Below are 20,937 nucleotides of genomic sequence, written 5' to 3'. Positions count from 1 at the left end.
TATCCTTTTGGCTACTGTATTACAAGGTAATATTCCATTGTATGTATAAACAATTTTCTGATTCATTTCCATGCTAGTGAGCATTTGGGTTATTTATGATTTTTTTTCATTTGAAATATTATGTAGATACTTTTCAGAAATAGATTTCTTCCAGGTATGCCAATTACTCCGAACAGGTTTGAGGGTTTCTTTTATGGTTAGTTATCTCCTATTACCTAGTTCCTATTCTGTACATAATGGTGCTTCTTAAAATTTGTTGCCCTTTGGAACTAAATCAGTCTGTAAATATCACAAGTTATGCTGCCCAAGGCTTCTTGGATCATGATTTTAAAACTTAAGAAGAAAAACCTCATCTTCCCTACCTCCCCCCTGCCTTTACTAGTTGCTATTAGCACAACAGCGTTTCCTTGATAAATTATTGTGATAATGACATTGGTGGAAAGCCCAGATGTTTTGCTAAATTATAAGATTATTCAATGGGATGGTCATGATTTATTCACATGCTCTAATCCTCCCCCCCTCTTTCAGACAAAAATCTATTATGCTTCCCTCTGATGCTGCTAATATTTCTACAATTTTAGGTTTATACATTTGGCGGGCTCAGTACTACTTAGTGGATATTAACCAAGGATGGTAATAAGTACTTTAAAATAATTACAAATGAGAAGCTGAGTAACTATTTTGTTAGAAACAAACACCACCAGAAGTGTTATAATGCATAATTTTGTTACTAGTTAAAATTAACCAGAATAAGCCCTGGCTGGTGTGTCTCAGTTGGTTGGGCTTCATCCTGTGCACCAAAAGGTTACTGATTCAATTCCCAGTCAGGACACATGCCTGGGTTACAGACTCAATCCTCAGTCGGGGGTGTGTAGGAGGCAGCTGATCAATGTGTTGTTCTCACATCAATGTTTCTCTCCCTCTACCTCTCTCTCTAAAAAATCATTAAAAAACCTTTAATTAAAAACATTTAACCAGAATAACACCAGAAATAACTACCTTAATAACTAAACCTGATTTCATGGCTAAATGGCAGCAGGGAATGATTTAGAGATGTTGAGCTACCAACAACTTAGTAGATAATCTTGGAAAAGTTATCCTCTTGTCTCAATTTACTCAGCTATAAAATGAAACTAAATAACTAGCTGCACAAAGACCCCAGGCTCCACGAGAACTTTGTCCGCTTTGCACACCATTACACATCAGCTTAAAATAGTCCTACCAAATACCAGACTCTCAATAGATACTGGTTGGTATAGATACTGGTATGTAACTCTAAAGTACTCCATATTCTTGCAGTGGTGTATTTCCACCCTCCTGTTTCACTTCAACCATGAAAACCAAGTTTTATAAAAGTAAGCTATATTTATGCCAGGTCATTCTAACACAGGCTTTATTTGTTTGTACCTGACAGAATCATTCATGGAACATGAATAGGGCACCTACTATATACTTCTATAGCCACTAGGAATATGAAAAAAGAACAAGGCGACTTTTGGGGTAGAAAAAGGCAATTACAGGTGTTTTAGGAATTCCTAAGTCCTTATCACATAGATGGCTATTCAGTGTTGTTTACATATGTAACTATTTTCTCTATCAAACTGGTGACTTGTGAATTTCACATTCATTCATTCATTCATTCATTCATTCATTCATTCATTCATTCATTTTTAGCAAACAGGGCTTTACTCAACAGAACAAGGAACTAGAGCAGTGGTTCTCAACCTTGGCTGCACATTAGAATCACCTGGAAATCTTTTTAAAATCCTGATTTCTGGGCCTCATCCTCCGGAAATTCTGTTTCTTTGTTATGGGGTGAGGCCACAACATTAGTAACAAAGAAACAGAATTTCCAGAGGATGAGGCCCAGAAATCAGGATTTTAAAAAGATTCCCAGGTGATTCTAATGTGCAGCCAAGGTTGAGAACCACTGAACTAGAGGGTTGCTGCTGCCTGAAAAGGAGCCTCTAATTTAGGACACGATTCCAGTTATGGGGAGGCAGGCTGAGAGAGCATGTGGACTCTGGAGTCAGAATGCCCACAGTGAGTCCTAGATCCACCACTGAGAAGTTGAGTAACCTTGGCAACTTACTTGTTTCTGGGCCTGTTTCTTCACTGATGAAATAGGGATAATAACTTAACAACTTCAGAGTTAAATGAAGCAATGTAAGTAAAATGCTTAGCCTGGTGCTTGGCACAAAGTAAGTAAGTAGTCAGTAAATGTCATCATTAGCATCATTATTAATGCTTCTATTTTCAAGAGTTGGGGGGGGGCGGCAAAAACCCTTATATCACATGAAATAAAAGTCAGTAAGGATGAATGTTCATGGGACTGGGACAGAGGAAAGTAAAAAGGAGATCTGAGCAAAGGGTACACTGGGGTCTCTTCTGGGCTTTGAGGAAGGAAGAGGAGATGGGTCAGAATTTTACCAGCATTCACATCAGGTGACCAGATTTCTTAAGTTCATAAAAAGGCAAGGGAAGGAGATGAAAGTCTGTGGGAATTCCCTAAACTAATTCTAGAGGAAGAACCATAACTGAAAGCCAGCATGCTGAAATAATTTCTCCTGCTTTCTGCATGCCTCTTGCTGTCACAGCCTGCCAATCTCTCCTTTCCTATGATTATGAGGTTTCAAACTTTTCCGCCTCTGATCCACCCTTCACGCCACTCTCTCTGACACATGCTGAGTGTCATGTTCATTGATATGAAACAAATATAGAACCAGATAATCACTAAGATGGGCTCTGTGAAGAATACCTCATTGCCCAGCAGTCCTCAACTCTTGATACATTTTGGGAAGACTATGAACTTTTCATAATTATTCAAACAAGGTTACAGTACAGGGCCTAGCCATATTGATACCGATCCTCTCAAATACCTACTGTTTTGCAACTCTAAAAGCATTTCTTTTCACATAATTTCAAGCTGATTCTTTAATGCTTATGGTGCACTACTGACTTCCCAAAGTGGATTTTAAAGTTCACACATGAGCCACTTTGCACTACAGAAAGAAGTTTCTATGTTAATAAGGTTTGGGTAGAAATATAACAGGTAAGATGTCCTGCAAAATTATCCAGTTCATTTTGCCATATTCTCATCATCATCTACCTAGACCAGTAATGGCGAACCTTTTGAGCTCAGCGTGTCAGCATTTTGAAAAACCCTAACTTAACTCTGGTGCCGTGTCACATATAGAAATTTTTTGGTATTTGCAACCATAATAAAACAAAGACTTACATTTTTGATATTTATTTTATATATTTAAATGCCATTTAACAAAGAAAAATCAACCAAAAAAATGAGTTCGCGTGTCACCTCTGACACGCGTGTCATAGGTTCGCCATCACTGACCTAGACTCTTTACTACCTATAACCTACACTAGAAAAATATGTTCTCTTAGCTTCTAGATAAAACTGGACCTCTTTAACACAGTTTTATGTTAACAGTCAAACAAAAAGGGAAAAGATGCAAGACAGAAAGAATACAGTCGGGTGAGTATGTTTTGAGGCCAATACTAGTTTTTTAGTCTAAAAAGTTGCCTTTTTTGCCATCTTTCCTCTGCTCTCTCTCCTATCCAGCAACGCTGACTGCCCTCTACCCGCATTCATTTCGTTAAGGCCTTGGTGAGGGAGCACACAGTGACTAAGAATATGAGTTCTGGAGTCAGAAATTTGCCATACAAAACAAAAACCACACCTCTGGGGATAGGGCCAGAAATCTGTGTTCATAAGACCTCCAGGTGACTCTGATGTACACTAACATTTGAGATAAAACCTTCTTTAAAACCACAGAATCTGAATCTCTAGAACATAATCTTTTAAATTCAAGGTTACTCTGTCAGAATTTCTGTAATAATTTAGATAAGTCCCTCTAGAGACACTGAATCAAATATTCTTATGAAAAACATGTTATATCCATCTACTTATATGAAGTCTATATGGACTCCTCCCCATTTTTTCTTCTCAGCTTTCATTGTTAACTAAGTATTTTTATGTATTGGCTCTTTTATTTATTGGGAATTTAAAGAACTACCTCTTATAAATATAACAAAAAAAAATTGTTACATGTAAAGTTTTTAACTCCCTGCCCAGTGCATAAAAAATATTCTATAAATGGTAGCCATAAGTACTATTATTATCTTACTTGTCACATTCTTTATTCGTAATTGTTTGGGTTGCCTAACTACAGTAACACTTTTGTTATCTAATGAAGAGCCTTTTAGGATCCTTTAGTATCCAGAATGAAGTGAAGATCAGAAATAAGAAAACTCTTGTCTATAAATAATGAACATATGGGTGGCTGATTGGTGGTTCTCTCTCATCATTGATGTTTCTCTCTCCAATCCTCTCCCTTCCTCTCTGAAATCAGTAAAAATATATTTTAAAAAAATGAATGTATAGTTACTAAGAGGGTAGCAGCCAAAACAAAGTCAAAGACTCAGAGATTACACCTGACATTTTGAAACTGTTGTTTTGTCAATCAGAAGTGTGATAGGACTTTTTGATAACGCCAAGCTTGAAGGGTAGATAAAACAAAAGAAAGGAGGCAGGAGGGAGAAATTGGCTGGAAGACAAATTTTGATAGTTTAGGCACCAGTGGTGATAAAAGCCAAGTCAGGAAGGCTAGCAGCAGACAGGCTGTTTAGTCATGAGGCAGGAAATGTGGGCATAACCCAGCTCCCTGTACCTCAGCTCAGGATGACACTTGTTACACTTCAGCTGTGTGTAGAAAGTGACCCACCTGCATGTCAATATTCTGAAAGGCTCACTTCCAGTTCTCTGATAGTCACTAATTTACAATTACACACTATCTGAAGACGTTACATTTCTGAAGGATGTTTTTATTTTTAATCCTCACCGGAGGATATGTTTTTATTGGTATGAGAAAGAGACAGAGAGAGATCAATCAGCCACCTCCTGAACTTGCCCTGACTGGGGATTGAACCTGCAACCTGGGTATGTGCCTTGACTTCGAATCAAACTTGTCACCCTTTGGTTCACAGGACGATGTCCAACCAACTGACCCACACTGGCCAGGGCCTTTTTTTTTTAATGGGTGCTTGATAATATCTGCCATTTGACAAAACAGCAGCTAATGGATCACAAATTGACTCTTTGCATTCTTAACATAGTTGGAAAAGAGATTAAGGCTAACAGATTTGTGAAACACAGTATTGTAAATGCAGCACTTCTCTACATTTTTTTCAAAATGTTGTCTTAAAAAAAGTCACAAATGAAGCTATTATAAAAGCTACTATCATGAAGGTGAATGTTCAAAACTTTTGTGTTCTGATGTTTCAACCCTTCCCCCCCATATCTCCCAGTTTTGGAAAGCTGCCTCGATATTTACAAAAAGAATAAACTATGCCTGTCTTATCAAAATTTAAAAAGCATATAACAGATGAACTGATTAGTGTGTATTCAACTCTTGACCAGGTGTAATGTTTTCTAGAATACTACTAAACAAAAAAAGACAGACAGATACACACACACTAATAGAAATGTCTATGGAGGATAACCCCAAATCAATGAATACATATATATGAATATATATATATATATACATATATATATGTATATAATATATATATATGCATACATTCATAATAGGTATATATCTTTATATTTTATGTGTTTGTGTATGAAACTGTGAACATAAAAGTAATTTTCTCACCTTAAATATTCATCCTGGGTTTATATATAAGAAAGGTCCTTCCCCAAATCAGAGCTTCTTAAAGCGCATCTGTGTAAAACAGTCCAATGCTTCTAGGAGCCTCACTCTCTGCACTTTCCAGGGCTCAAGCAAGACACTCACTATTAGGTATACTGATGTTGAAGTGGGTAGTTACAGTAACAATGCCGGTCCTTTCCAAGGTTTTCTTCCCTTCTTTCTATTCTTCTCTAAGCCCTCCTCCTGTCTCAAAACAGCATAAATACAAAGAAGGCTGTTTTCTGAGTGGGACAATTTTTTTGTAAACTGCTGTAATTGGGAGATAAAACACAAGGGCAGAGACGTGGGCAATTTGCATGGCATTGCCTTAAACATAAATGTTTGCTGCAACTCTCAGAGTTGGAAGAAGAGTAACTGTCAATACAGGCTGGTAATGGTGCAGATGGTAGGAGTGCCTCTTCCCTCCAACACCAAGGAGAAGGTAAATCTTGCCCATCCCATCCATCCCCAAGATGACTTCTAAAGTTAGAATGAAAAAGAAAGGCACTAAAAATATTGGACCATGGCATGCAAATAGCTCCTTCTTATATAGTTGATGAAAATTAGTGTGGGAGGTCATATATAAGGAGAAAAACACCAATTAAATATGAACATCTACATGTTTGTGAATGTATGCAGAAGTTCTGAAAAACACCAAACTTAAAGGTGGTGGAGAAGGGGGACTGGGGACCACAGAAAAGAAGTTCACTTTGCACTCAATGTACTCATCCTCCTATCTAATGAAAGAGAAACATGGTAATTAGCGTACGACCGCTACCCTTCCGATTGGCTAATTAGGGCGATATGCAAATTAACTGCCAGCCAAGATGGCGGCCGGCAGCCAGGCAGCTTGAAACTAACATGAGGCTTGCTTGCTTCAGTGACGGAGGAAACCAAAGTTCCCTGCCTGCCTTGCCGGCCTCTGAGCCTGCAGTTTGAAACATTGGAACAAATATAGAAGCTAAACAAAACCCCAGAAACCTGCTTTCAGCGAGCAGGGATCTCAGAGCTGGAGTTATAGATTATTTCGATTATAGAACCCAAACAAACCAGATACCTGCTTTCAGCAGCAGAGGCCTCAGAGCTGGAGCCAGAGCTAAAGCTGGCCCAGAATAAAAAAAGAAAAAGAAAAAAAGGAGCAGTTGGGAGCTTCAGCCCTCAGCCCCTCATCCAGACTGGCCAGGCACCTCAGTGGGGACCCCCACCCTGAAGGGTGTGTGACCAGTTGCAAACAGACATCATCCCCTCACCCAGACTGGCCAGGCACCCCAGTGGGGACCCCCACCCTGATCCAGGACACCCTTCAGGGCAAACCAGCCAGCCCCCACCGTGCACCAGGCCTCTATCCTAAATAGTAAAAGGGTAATATGCCTCCCAGCACCGGGATCAGCGGAGCCGAGAGGCCTCCCGGCACCGGGATCAGCGTGACAGGGGGCATCACCCAAACCCCCTGATCGCCCTGCGGCTCTGTGTATGATAGGGGACGGGGCCACAACCTCCCTATCGGCCCTGCTCTGTTCGTGACAGGGGAAGGCGCCCCAACCCCCTGATTGGCCCTGCTCTGTGCATGACAGGGGATGGCGCCGCAAGCTCCCCATCGACCCTGCCTTGAGTGTGACATGGGGTGGCTCCCCAACTCCCCAATCGGCCCTGCTCTGAGCCCGACCAGGGGCTGCACCTAGGGATTGGGCCTGCCCTCTGCCACCCGGGAGCAGGCCTAAGCCAGCAGGTCGTTATCTCCCGAGGGGTCCCAGACTGCGAGAGGGGACAGGCCGAGCTGAGGGACCCCCCTACCGCCCCAGAGTGCACAAAATTTTGTGCACCGGGCCTCTAGTCTATATAAACAGGGAATATGCTAATTAGCTGAGCGTCACGACCACTCAGGAGGAGCTCCGGGCGCAGATGGGCGGGAGGGGACTGCATGCCGCCTCTACCCCAGTGGCTGCGGGGAGGCTGGGGCTGGGGGCGGGCCAGAGAGGAGACACAACACACAGGAGCACCTGCCCCCACCCCAGTGGACATAACGTGGTGGCCGGGGAGTGCTCTGAACAGCCGCTGCGTGGCTCGGAGCACACCCCCACCCACGGGGCCTGGCCTCCCAACGGGGTGCCTCCTCGTGCGATTTCAATCACACGCTGGGCCTCTAGTATATTATAAAACATCCAAGAATGAGAATAGATCCATGTGTTTGTTACTTGCAATTTTTATAAATCAACAAAAAAATGGCATGGTGGAAACTTTGATGAGACTTTAAAGCTAGAAGTTCAAAAATTGAGATTACCAGCCCTCAAGAACTCAGAAAGGGACATAACCAAACAAGGCACATCAGAAGCCTTCTTTCATACTGCTTATAAGCATGCTGAATACTTTATGAACATTACTAGAGGCCCGGGGAACAAAATTCGTGCACTCAGGGGGGGTGGTCCCTCAGCATGGCCCTCTCGCAGTCTGGGCCTAAGCCAGGGGTGGGCAAACTTTTTGACTCGAGGGCCACAATGGGTTCTTAAACTGGACCGGAGGGCCGGAACAAAAGCATGGATGGAGTGTTTGTGTGAACTAATACATGTTAACACTGCTGCTGGTGAAGGAGCGAGGGGAGAGCAAGAGAACCCTCTGCTCTTTCAGCTCCATGGGCCAGAGAGAACAGCTGAACGGGCCAGATCCGGCCCGCGGGCCGTAGTTTGCCCACGGCTGGCCTAAGCCGTCAGTTGCACATCCGTAGTGTTGCCAGGGAGGTGGGGGAGGCTCCTGCCACTGCCACTGTGCTCGCCAGCCGTGAGCCGGGCTTCTGGCTGAGTGGTGCTCCTCCTGTGGGAACGCACTGACCACCAGGGGGCAGCTCCTGTGTTGAGCGTCTGCCCCCTGGTGGTCAGTGCATGTCATAGCGAGCAGTTGAGTTACCTTAGCATATCATTAGCATATTACACTTGGATTGGTGAACGGCCTACCAGATGATTGGACACTTAGCATATTAGGCTTTTATTATATAGGATATACTGTAAGATTTTACAGACACAGTACATATCCTAAACCCTGAAAACTTTAGGCTACTCTTTTGCACGCACTTTTGCTATCTTCATTAGTGTCTTTTAAGACAAAGTTGGGTGTGACTCAGTTGGTTAGGTGTTGTCACGCGCACCAAAAGTTTGCGGGTTCCATTCCCGGTCAGGGCTCATGCCTGGGTTGCAGCTCAATTCCCAGTAAGGGGTGTGCAGGAGGCATTCCATACATGTTGGGTTCTCTCACATGCTGCACTCTTATGTCGATGTTTCTCTCTCCCTCTTCCTTCTTATCTAAAAATCAATAAAAAATCTTAAAAAACAAACAAGCAAAACACAAAGCTTTTGAACTCAAAAGTAAAGGTTAACTTTAAAATATCTGAGTATAGTCAGGATTCCTAAAATAAATAGAATGCCTTAATATAGGGTGGGGCAAAGTAGGTTTATAGTTGTGAGTACACAAAACAGTTTATTCTTGTATTATTATTTATTAATTAATGTATTGTTTTCCATATGAACAACTGTAAACCTACTTTTGCTCCACCCTGTATAGTCTCTCAAAGTTATTATATACTAGAGGCCCGGTGCCCAAAAATTTGTGGACTCGGGGGGGGGGGGGGGCGGTCCCTCAGCCCGGCCTGTGCCCTCTCACAGTCTGGGACCCCTTGGGAGATAACGACCTGCTGGCTTAGGTGGCAGAGGGCAGGCCCAATCCCTAGGTGCAGCCCCTGCAGCCCCTGGTCGAGCTCAGAGCAGGGCCGATTGGGGGTTGGGGCACCGCCCCCTGTCACACTCAAGGCAGGGTCGATGGTGAGGTTGTGGTGCCACCCCCTGTCATGCACAGAGCAGGGCCAATCAGGGGGTTGGGGCGCTGCCCCCTGTCACGCACAGAGCAGGGCCCATCAGGGGGTTGGGGAGCTCCCCCCTGTCACTCACAGAGTAGGGTCGATAGGGGAGTTGGCGCACCGCCGCCTGTCACACACAGAGCAGGGCGGATCAGGGGGTTGGGGCGCCACCACTCTCACACTCAGGGCAGGGCCGATGGGGAGGTTATGGCTCTAGCCCGTCACACACAGAGCAGTGCCCGTGGGGTGGGGGGGTTGGGGCGCCGCACCCTGTCACACACAGAGCCACAGGGCAATCAGGAGGTTGGGGAGCTCCCCCCTATCAGGCACAGAGCAGGGCCGATCAGGGGGCTGGGGCGCCTTCCCCTGTCACGAACAGAGCAGGGCCGATAGGGAGGTTGTGGCCCCACCCCCTGTCACACACAGAGCTACAGGGCGATCAGGGGGTTTGGGCGCTGCCCCGTCATGCTGATCCCCGTGCCGGGAGACCTCGCGGCTCTGCGGATCCCAGTGCTGGGAGGCATACTACCCTTTTACTATATAGAAAAGAGGCCTGGTGCACGGGTGGGTGCCGGCTGGTTTGCCCTGAAGGGTCTCCTGGATCAGGGTGGGGGTCCCCACTGGGGTGCCTGGCCAGCCTGGATGAGGGGATGATGGCTGTTTGCAGCTGGTCACACACCCTTCAGGGTGGGGGTTCCCACTGGGGTGCCTGGCCAGTCTGGGTGAGGGGCTGAGGGCTGTTTTCAGGCTGGGACTGAAGCTCCCAACTGCTCCTTTTTTTCTTTTTTTTTCTTTTTATTCTGAGCCAGCTTTAGCTCTGAGGCTCCAGCTCTTAGGCCTCCGCTCCTGAAAGCAGGTATCTGGTTTGTTTCGGTTCTACAATCGAAACTCTGTATCAACTCCAGGTCTGAGATCCTGGCTAGCTGAAAGCTGGTTTCTGGGGTTTTGTTTAGCTTCTATTTTTGTAACTATGTTTCAAATTGCCAGCTCAGAGGCCTGCAGCGGCAGGCGGGGAATGTTGGAGTCCTCCGTCACTGAAGCAAGCAAGCCTCATGTTAGTTTCAAGCTGCCTGGCTGCCGGCCGCCATCTTGGCTGACAGTTAATTTGCATACTGCCCTGATTAGCCAATGGGAAGGGTAGCGGTTGTATGCCAATTACCATGTTTCTCTTTTATTAGTGTAGATTATACACCTTTGACAAATACATTAGCCAGAGTTAAAAACTGAGTGTTGAGTAGGCAAAAATTCATTGGATGTTTAGGTTGAGTGCAAGTATTGTCCTGGTAATGGAAATGAGAAGTCTTTTAAAAACTGTTTGGTCTTAGTTGCTCAAATGGATAGTCAAGAGAGCTAGCATTCTGGTATACAGGTACATCACAGAAAGCAATATTGCACTGACTCTGCAGGGCAACGACAAGAAAGTGTTTTTATTAATAAATAGAGTATCCCTTTTTCCAAGTATGCGTGAGTTCTAAAGTACACATAAAAATAAAAGGTAAAAATAAAGACTCAGTGTAAAACAAGAACTACTTTAAGTCAATTTTATATTTGAATAAAATATACAACAGTTATCTTTTACTAATTTGAAATGTCCTTAGTGAGTGACTGGTCTTTAAACACAGTGGAAGTGGGCCCTGGCTGGTGTGGCTCAGTTGGTTGGAGTGTTGTCCCGTACATTGAAAGGTGGTGGGTTCGATTCTGATCCGGTCACATACCCAGGATGCAGGTTTGATCCTGAGGTCAGGGCGCATGAGGGAGGCAACCAATTCATGTTTCTTTCTCTCTCCCTTCCTCTCTCTAAAATCAATGAAAAAGCATATCTTCGGGAGAGGATTAAAAAGAATAAGTAAATAAACACAGTGTAAGTGGGACTCTGGCATTTTCCCAGTAATTTTTCTGAGCACTTACACACACACCAATAAATTATTTCAGAAGTAATGATCATGAACAGCTATTAGAATTTTAATGCTAACAAATTGTGCCATACACTTACTATTATTGTAGGGAGGAATCAAATAAAATCAACTGAAGTTGAAATTAATATCCATTAGTTATACTGGCCAACAGTTGAAAAATTCTTCTACTTCAAACGCTGTACCACAACCGTTATACAGAGTTATAAAGAACTGATAGTCCCAGCTGGTATGGCTCAATGGTTGAGCCTCGACCCATGAACCAGGAGATCAGGGTTTGATTCCTGGTCAGGCACATGCCGAGGGTTGTGAGCTTGATTCCTTGGGGGGGGGGGGGGGGGCATATACGAGACAGCTGACCAATGATTCTCTCTCATCACTGATGTTTCTACATCTCTCTCCCTTCCTCTTTGAAATCAATAAAAACATATTTTAAAAATAAACAATTATCTATCTATAAATATATTCTATAAATATATAAAAGCCTAACCGACCAGCCGACCAGTAGCTATGATGCGCAACGACCACCAGGGGGCAGACGCTCAACACAGGAGTTGCCAAGAGACAGCAACTTTGCAGAGTGCCCTCTCACACTCTGAGACCCATCGGGGGATGTCAGACTGCTGGTTTCTGCCTGATCCCTGCAGGCCAGGCAGAGGGACCCCACCTGCTGGAGGGACCCCGTTCATTGCACAAAGGCCCTTGGAGCCCTGGTGCTGAGCCACACTTGGCCAGGGAGGGACCACAGGAGGTTGGCTCCAGGACGTGTTGGCCTCACCAGCCACCTTCTAATTAATTTCCTTTCAATGTGCACAAATTCATGCACCAGGCCTCTAGTACAGAAATAAATTTTTTTTATTTTTTATTTATTTATTTTTAAATATATTTTTATTGACTTTTTACAGAGAGGAAGGGAGAGGGATAGAGAGTTAGAAACATCGATGAGAGAGAAACATCGATCAGCTGCCTCCTGCACACCTCCTACTGGGGATGTGCCCGCAACCAAGGTACATGCCCTTGACCGGAATCTAACCTGGGACCCTTCAGTCTGCAGGCTGACGCTCTATCCACTTGAGCCAAACTGGTTAGGGCAAGAAATAAAAAAATTTTAAGGAGAAAAATAGAGGCTGTGCTGAAAGAACAAAGTAGAAAGCAGAGTCCTTAGTAACTGAAAAGCAGTGTTGAGAATACTCTTATCGAACTCTGCTTATAAGAGGACTCATTTCTTCCTTGATTAGATATGCCCTTCTGAAGATTTTGTAGGTAAGAAATAAAGAAATAAGGAGTAAGTCATAAAGAAAATAATAAAAGTGACAATGGACTACTTCTAATGGGCCATAACTTAGGAGAGATCTCCCACCACAGTTTTGGATGTGTGGTATTTGCTTAAAGAGCATGAGACTGGTAGGCAAGGAATCTGGGTCAACTTCATTCCTTCTCTTACTGTTTCTTAGGACAAATCACTTCATACTGATCCTCAGCTTCCACCTCTGAAAAAGTGGCACGGTACTTGGCTCACAGAGATCAATGCATACACACAGGAAATAGTCAACTAATGTTGATCTTTCCCCAGCTGATGGCTCAGGCGGCAGAAAAGGCAGTCAGGATTTGTTGGCAGTGCAGAGCAATTAAAAGGTTTGCCTTGGTGCTAAAATAAAATAAAATAAAATTTCTAGCTGAGAGAGAGAGACCCTTATTACCCCAGGCAAGTTTCTTTCTCCTTTCAGAGCTCATACAGCAAAGTACTTCGCATTTATATACATGTCATGCCTTGTGTCTTCAGTATCTACATTTCCACGTGTAAGATCTCATCTTTTAAATTAGATTTAACCCTCCTCCAAGAGTCCTGCACACACAATACCCTACCCCAGGCCCGCTCCTCCCAAGCAGCAGAGAACATGTGTCCACTCAAAGAGCACAGCGTGGGGTCGGCTGGTCCAGGGGCTCCCGCGACCCGGCTCTTGGGGCGGAGGCCTCTGGCAGCCGAAAGACAGACCTGGGAGGTGCCCCCCGAAGCCGCCAGCCTCTCCCCGTCTCCTCGCGCGCCGTCCGGGCTGCTTTTCCCACTCCCACCCAGGGGCCGGGCCTGCGGCGTTCACCGGCGCGGAGCGAAAGCTCGTGAAACATGTACGGGCACCGCGGAGGCCCCCGGGCGGCGGCGGCGGCGGCGGCGCGGCAGCCACACCTACTCGGCTGCGGCGGCGCGGGGGGCGCGGGGAGCCCGCAGGAGGCGCCCCGGCGCCGCCCCTCCTCCCCTCCTCCGGGAAGGCTCCGGCCCGGGACGGGGTCTGGGACCGGCGAGCACGTGAGCGTCTGCGAGGAGGAGCGCCCGGCTCGGGAGAGGGGGGAGGCCGCGCCGGGCCGGGCCCGCGGCCGGGGAGACTTGGAGGTAAACAGTCGGCGTCCGAAGCACGGCGGCCTCTCGCCCCGGGACAGGTGCTTCCCCAGAGCCCCCGCCCCCCCGCCCCCTCCCCCCGGTCCCCGCCGCCACTCACGGTGCTTGCCGCCGCCGCCGCCGCTCGGGTAGCTCAGCAGCAGGAAGGGCAGCGGGGAGCCCGGCGACGGCGGGGTCCTCCAGGCGCGCGGCTGCTGAGGCGGCGGGCGCGCTGCGAAGCCGGTGCCCCCATCGCCCGGGTAGAGCAGGAAGAAGGGGGCGGCCACCGGCGAGCCGGGCTCCGACTGCCCCCCGGGGGAGGCCGGCGGCGGCCCCGCCTCGCCCTCTGGGTCCGCGCCCGCGGTGGGAGCGCGGCCCGGCCGCTCCCCGCCCCTCGCCGGCTCCTCGCCCCTCGCCGGCTCCGCGCTGGAACTTTCCGCGCCGGCGGCGGGCGGCGGTGAGGGCTCGGCCATGCCTGCTCTCCCGCGCCGCCGCCTCCGATCGCGCCCGGCCTGGGCAGGGGGCGGGGTCACGGGGGGAGCCGCTGCCCCGTCCCGTCGCGTCCCGTCCCGTCGCGCCGCCGCCTCCGCCTTCCTCCTGGGCCGCGGACCGGCGTCTGGGCTCCGCCGCTCGGTCTAAGCCCGCCCCGCCGGCCCGAGCCAGCTGGAGGGACCGCCCCGCCCGACGGCGCGGCCTGCGTCCCGGCCGCCGCCTCCTCCCGGCTCCCCCAGGGGGCGGTGTCCGCCGCCTCCCGCCCGCGCGGCCCGGGGCCGGGGAGGGGGCGAGGCACCGAGAGGCGCTGGGTGTCACCGCCCCGCGTCCTCCGGGCGCGGAGGGACCGAGGTGTGGGTTGAAGAAGCGAAAGCCAATTTAAGCGAATTTTAAAGGACCCCCCCCGCCCTCCGCCCCGGTGTTAGACTGTGTCATTGCCTTTCACACACTAGAACTTTAAACGTTGGTTCGCGGGGTTGAATCGGGAGCTTTTCGGGTGAGCGAGCGGAGGGGGCGGCCGCCTTTCTCCAGCCTTTTGTTCCCTGGCAGGTGCGCGGCGCGGAGACCTGGGGTTGGGTTTGGCGTTAACTCCCTGGCTCCCGGCTTTCCCGGGCGCGAGTGCATTTCAGGCCGAACCGCTGAGCATTTGTCGGACAGGCGCCGTTCCAGGTCGGCAGTTGTCACTCCCCTGCCGTTTCCTTTGAGCATCTGCACCGGTGATTACCGACCCGGTCATCCCCGCGAGTAAACCTCCGATGGAGACCGTTTCCGGCGCCGACACGGTTCTCACGCTGGACTCCCCGTGAGTCCCCCGGGGGTTCCCAGCGGACGGGCTTTGTGTTCGGGTTGTAAAGTGCCGCCGTGGAACCCATGTTGACTCTTAATTAAAGGCGCTGTTGTGTAACATGTGCCCACCTGCTTTTTACTCGGGTCTGTTTTTACCTCCGAAGAGGAAGTCACTTCTCTAAAAGGAAAAGCACATCTTTTTACTGTTATTCTCTGAAAACCACTCTTGAAATCACCACAAGAGATTGCCATGTGGCTTTCACCAAATCTTTTAAGCAAGAACTATTTAAAAGGAAATGTTTACAAGACGCTAAAACTTCAAGCAGTCAGAAATTTTCTTAATAACTTTTCACTTTCTGGCATGTCCCTGACCTGAAGGACCTAGCGCTACCGCCTTCTTGAGTAAGCTGCCGTCTGAGCCTACATTCCTCTTCTGTAAAAATGATCAGATTACTTATAGGTATATTGTGGGGGTTCAATAAGAAATATAAGCTTTTAGACAGGGTCTGGCATAGGGTAAAATAAAAAACATTAGCTACGTTTTATTTTGGCAAAACAACATATAAATAAGAAAAACTCGATTGAGAAAAGCCTTTTCATTATATCTTTAAAATTTTGGAAGTTTGTTGGACCTTTTCATTTTAGTTGTGGTGATGGTGAGAGTATTGATAAAAAACAAAACAAGACAAAAAAAAAACCCAACCACATTTGCCTTTTAAGAAGTGCAAATTGTATAATACCCTGAAGAGAAAAATGAAAAGATCCCAGGTAAAGGCGGGTTTCAGTTATTACAACCTGACACAAAATCCACAATTAGTTCTAAAAGTGTGTTGTCTGCACCAATTTTCTCTTTAAAAAAACTTAAAAAAATTTTTTTCAATTATAGTTGATATTCAGTGTATTAGTTTCAGGTGTACAGCATAGTGATTAGATGTTTATATAACTCGCAAGGTGATTCCCCATAAGTCTAGAGCCCACCTGACACCACAGTTATTACAATAGTGCCAACTATATTCTCTATGCTGTACTTTACATCCCCTATTTTGCAACTACTAATTTATACTTCTTAATTCCTTCACTTTTTTCACTCAGCCCCCTAGTCCTGTATTATATGTTTTTAACACCCATCTTTAAGTGGATATTATTTTCCCTTGTTTTTTTTTTCATGCAGAAATTTTGAAGTATCATTATAATCTTGTCAGGTTCCTTCAGAGATGTTCTGCGTTGTTTCAGTAAAGAATTTGACAAGAATATAGCTATGCCATTGTAGGTGGAAGGAAAGAGAACAGAGCCCTCACAAACCACTCTTGAGAAAGGCCAATAAGCAGCCAAGGGAGTCATCAGTTTAAAGAACGAAATGCTATCTAGTCTAAATTGCTAACTTTCTCCTTTCTAGTTAGCTAAGATACCTATAGGTATTAGAAACTTTGACATGCTGTGAAATCTTGCAGTTATTAAAAACAGTTCTATTTATACCTTATGTCATTAATTGGCAGTGTAATGAATATAGAAAATGCTGAAATATGAGTCCTCTAAATTTTATAGGGAACGCTATTTATGAGCACTTTCTTTAAAGGTGGATGATACTCCAAGTTCCTAGTTTCTTATGCTTTTAGCTTTTGGACCAATGATGTAATCACAGCCCTGCATAACCTCTGGTGACAAAGGGATGATTCAGCTGCTACACACACATTTAGGGAAGCCAAGATTATAAAAATAAGCCTGAACATGTTGCTCCATCTTGAAAATGCACAGAGCATCTTCCTGTAGTTTTAAAGTGACAAAATCCAAGCCATGGTAAAAATCAAGCTCTATTTTCTTGTCATATAAAGCAAGGGATGTTTTTCAACTTATCTGCATTTTATTTTTATTCACATTTGGTTTTTTGAAACCCTGTGGTGATCTTAAGGACGGACACTTAGAATATATTACAAAACATTTGAGAGATCAATGTAATGGATGTACATTTAGCATAAGCTTCTTAGAGCTGTGATCAGAGAAAGTATGACACTTGAGAAGAGTTGATATTCTTCAGTTTAGTACATAGATGTATTATGATTCTAAAATAATGGTTTTCTTGAGCCATTTATTTTTCATTGTGTGGTATTTAGGAAAAGTCTTATTTGAAAACAAGGCAATTTAAGACTTGATATTAAACTTCTCATTTTAATAAATGCAGGAATTTATTTGTACTAATCGATAATAATAAAAGCACAATATGCTAATTAGACTGGATGTCCTTCCGGACAAAGCTGGGGCTGTGAGGGAAGCCCAGGTCCGGGTGCCTGCAGGCGGCCGAAGGAAGGCCTACTCTTGCACGAATTTCTTGTGCATTGGGCTTCTATTTAGTTAATATAAAGCCTCTGTGAAAAACTCTCTTAAGAGTCCATCCTTCTTTGCTTTTGAATTACTAGGTTTTGATTACCGTTATTGCTATTTTGATTACTATTTGGTTATTTCCAGTATTAATTTCAAAAATACTTAGTCAATATATACCTTCTTTCCATGTTTATTGTATCTATAATACTCTTAAGAAATACACTATTCTTAATACAACAATGCACTCTCAATAAATACCTTCATCCTAAACAATGTGTTTAGTCTAGGTCAAACACTGGCAGTTTTCTCTGGGTGGTAGAAATATGGATGTATTTTTCCATTTTTCTACTCTATTTGCAAGTCTATAATGAAAGTGTTAACTTTATTAGAAAATAATAAAACATCTTGAGAGACTATTTTGATTAACAGTTTGATAATTTTTTTTTTTATGATCTGCTAATAGCAGAGTTTGTGTTCCTTGTGTATACTGTGGAGTAGAATTCCTACCCTATAGGAACTTATCATACTTTGTGTCTATTTAGAGTTTTAATACCTTTTCATTTTTTAAATATGTATTTTTTTGTTGAGTTCCAAGAGGAAGGGAGAGGGAGAAATAGAAGCATCAATGATGAGAATCATTGATCGGCTGCCTCCTGCACTCCACACTGGGGATCAAGCCCTGGCCAGGAATTGAACTGTGACCTCCTGAGCCACACTGCCCGGGCTAGTTTTAATATCTTAATAGTGTTGCTGAAACTGGTTGATTGCTTTTGCTGACTTTCTATAAGTTTATCTACAGTTTGTTCCAATTTTCATGTGCTCTTTTTCAAATTTTCTACATTTCTCTCAAATCTGCCTCTCAATTCGTTCTCTTTGCTCTAACTGAAATCTTCATCTTTTCTTGCCTGTGTTTTTTCCTAGCTGGTATGCAGGAGAGTTTCAAGAGGAAGGGAGAGAGAAGGGGATACGGAAAGGGGAAGGGAGGGGGAGGGGGAGGGGGGGAGCAACATCAGTGTCAGAGAGACCAGGCCAGGGATTCAACCTGCAACCCAGGTATGAGCCTCTGACTGGGAGTCAAACCCACAACCCTTTGGTGTATGAAGGGACACTCTGACCGCTTAGGCACACCAGCCAGGGCATACTTCTGTTTTTGTGTATGTTCAAGCGTGATGTGATATTAGAAATATATGTCCAAGCCCTGGCTGGGTACCTCAGTTGGGTTATAGCGTTGTCTGGATACACCAAGGTTTCGGGTTTGATCCTTCGCTAGGGCACATACAAGAATCAACCAATGAATGTATATATAAGTGAAACAACAAATTAATGTCTATCTCTCTCTCAAATCAATAGATTAAAAAAAAGTTTCAAATGAGAAAATACACTAGGTCAGTGGCCGGCAAACTGCGGCTCACGAGCCACATGTGGCTTTTTGGCCCCTTGAGTGTGGCTCATCCACAAAATACCGACTCATGCGCATGGGCCACGAAGTTTCAATTGCACTGTATGTGCGTGCCTGCACGTGGTATTTTGTGGAAGAGCCACACTCAAGGGGCCAAAGAGCCGCATGTGGCTCGCGAGCCGGTTTGCCGACCGCTGCACTAGGTTAAATTTAAAGCACATGTGATGTTAAATTTCCTAGTTTCTGTGTTTAAATTTTTTCTATCTCAAAATACAAATTTTATAAAAGAATCAATAACTAAAAGCATTTAAAAACTCTGATTTATTACCTGAAGCAATATTCAGTTTGAATGATTTGGAACTGTAGTTGAATCCTACATGATCAAGTTATCTAAGCTAGCTTTTATCTTTAAGATCACACACAAAAAATTCTAGTTTACCAAAAGCTTTGACCATTAAGGAAGTTATATGGATCTGATAAGCAATTAAATTTATTTCTACACAAAAATTAAAGAGATGCTCACTTAACTCCTTACAGTTAAGAAGAGAGGCAAGAAACTGTGGCCTAGAGAAACGGACTAGCCTAAAGCTAAGAAATTTGGAATTTTCTTCTACTTAAATTTTGAATATTTTATATTTTCAATAGCTATCCATAGCCTAATATGCTGACATAAAATAGGTTGTTACTTTGTATTGATGCCTGATACTAGTAATTTACTTTATTGGAACTCTTATCCATGAGACTCTCCAGAATTCAGTGAGTGTCTATGAAAAATTGTAACATTGAGTAGTTAATAATTTATTTTTCATGTGTTAGGACAGTACCCATCAGTGCTCTTTATTATTTTTTAAATTTATTTTATTTTCCATCACCCATTTGTCCCCTCTATGCCCTCTTCCACCTCCACCCACCCCCCTCACTGCTCTTTAAATGTCTAAGTAAATTCAAAATTTGGATGATGTAAATATTAAATCCAGCAATTTGTTACATCTTTTGCTATTAATTCACATCAGACAAGGCCACTTTTTATGTTTATAAAATAGGATAGCACCATCAACATCCTAGCTATTCCAGAATGTGTTAATATTTATTAATGTTAATTAGTAAATTAGTGTTGAGAGGTCTCTAAAGGAATACTTGATATATTCAGAGCAATATATAATGAAGCTTAATTTTTCCACTTTCTTAAATGGAAGGTTTTTCTTCTTTTAAAACTTTTTTTTCTCACTGCAACTTATACATGTCAGGGATTTGACATAGAACATCAAATACTTTCAACCTTTAACTTCATTTCCTTGTTTTTTTGCCCTGTTCGTTTTCTATATCCCTTCATGTGTTCACCCAAAACTCCCCTTTTCTTCCAAACTTATATTAATTTCTCAAGGATTTCTATATATGACTACATTTTATTCTCTACATTCCTATAATGAATAGGAACCATTATACTATTAGTTACAATTCATTGAGCACCTCTGTGCTAGAATTTTCACAGCCCTGTAGTAAGAGCCAATGCTTAGTAGGTGATTACCATATAACAGACATTGTTCTAAGTGCTTTATATATATTGACTTAATCCTCATAATAGCTCTACAAAATAGGTACTACTACTAACATCCCTAATTTGATGAAAAAAACAAATGAAGAACAGAGAGAGCAAGTAACTTGAGCAAGTTATAAGAAATAAGTGATGGAGCTGGATTAGGAACCTGGGTAGTCTACAGTCTGCCCTAAAATTGGAAAACTGTTTTTCACCTATGTGTGTCTCCTTTACTCTCACGCTAGACTCACACTTTCTGACACCAGGTGTATTGAGGTTTCCCCCCCCTAAACAATTCTCTCTGATGGTAGCTGGGTGTCTTACAACTTAATTCTGAAGCTATCTACCTACCTGAAGATAGCCAGGTTGTCACCTGTGCTTCTGGCAAGTCAGCTATAAATCAGAGGTCTCCAGGACTCCCTCCTAGGGTTCAATTAGTTTGCTCACAGAACTTATGGAATCACTTATTTACATCTACCAAATTATTAAAAGGATATGAGATACAGATGAACAGTGAGATAAAGAGATTGACAGGATGAGGTCTGGAGGGTCCTGAGCACAG

The 20,937-nt window shown here is 44.4% G+C and overlaps 2 protein-coding genes across 18 annotated transcripts in view; one reads left to right on the top strand and one right to left on the bottom strand.

Moving 5' to 3' along the window:
* RUFY3 (RUN and FYVE domain containing 3) overlaps nt 1-14,513 on the bottom strand; it is a 79,883-nt gene extending 65,370 nt beyond the window's left edge. For 8 of the 16 annotated variants that reach the window (XR_004972065.1, XR_004972069.1, XR_004972079.1 and 5 more), the window contains exon 1: nt 13,964-14,510. Coding sequence is in view for 8 of the 16 variants with exons in the window: in XM_036335650.1 (XP_036191543.1) it covers nt 13,964-14,315 (352 nt within the window). In the remaining 8 variants the exon portion in view is untranslated. Of the gene's footprint in view, nt 1-13,963 lie in introns of all 16 variants that reach the window. The other 8 variants (XR_004972071.1, XR_004972075.1, XM_036335585.1 and 5 more) reach the window with 4 other exon arrangements.
* The window catches only part of JCHAIN (joining chain of multimeric IgA and IgM), a 56,617-nt gene continuing 49,318 nt past the window's right edge, over nt 13,639-20,937 (top strand). The window contains exon 1 of one of the 2 annotated variants that reach the window (XM_036335732.1): nt 13,639-13,857. The gene's annotated coding sequence lies outside the window, so the exon portion shown is untranslated. Of the gene's footprint in view, nt 13,905-20,937 lie in introns of both variants that reach the window. The other variant, XM_036335723.1, reaches the window with a different exon arrangement.

Source organism: Myotis myotis, unplaced genomic scaffold (assembly GCF_014108235.1).
Source record: "Myotis myotis isolate mMyoMyo1 unplaced genomic scaffold, mMyoMyo1.p scaffold_m19_p_1, whole genome shotgun sequence".
Taxonomy (NCBI): Eukaryota; Metazoa; Chordata; class Mammalia; order Chiroptera; family Vespertilionidae; genus Myotis; species Myotis myotis.
This window is presented reverse-complemented; position numbering and strand designations above follow the sequence as displayed.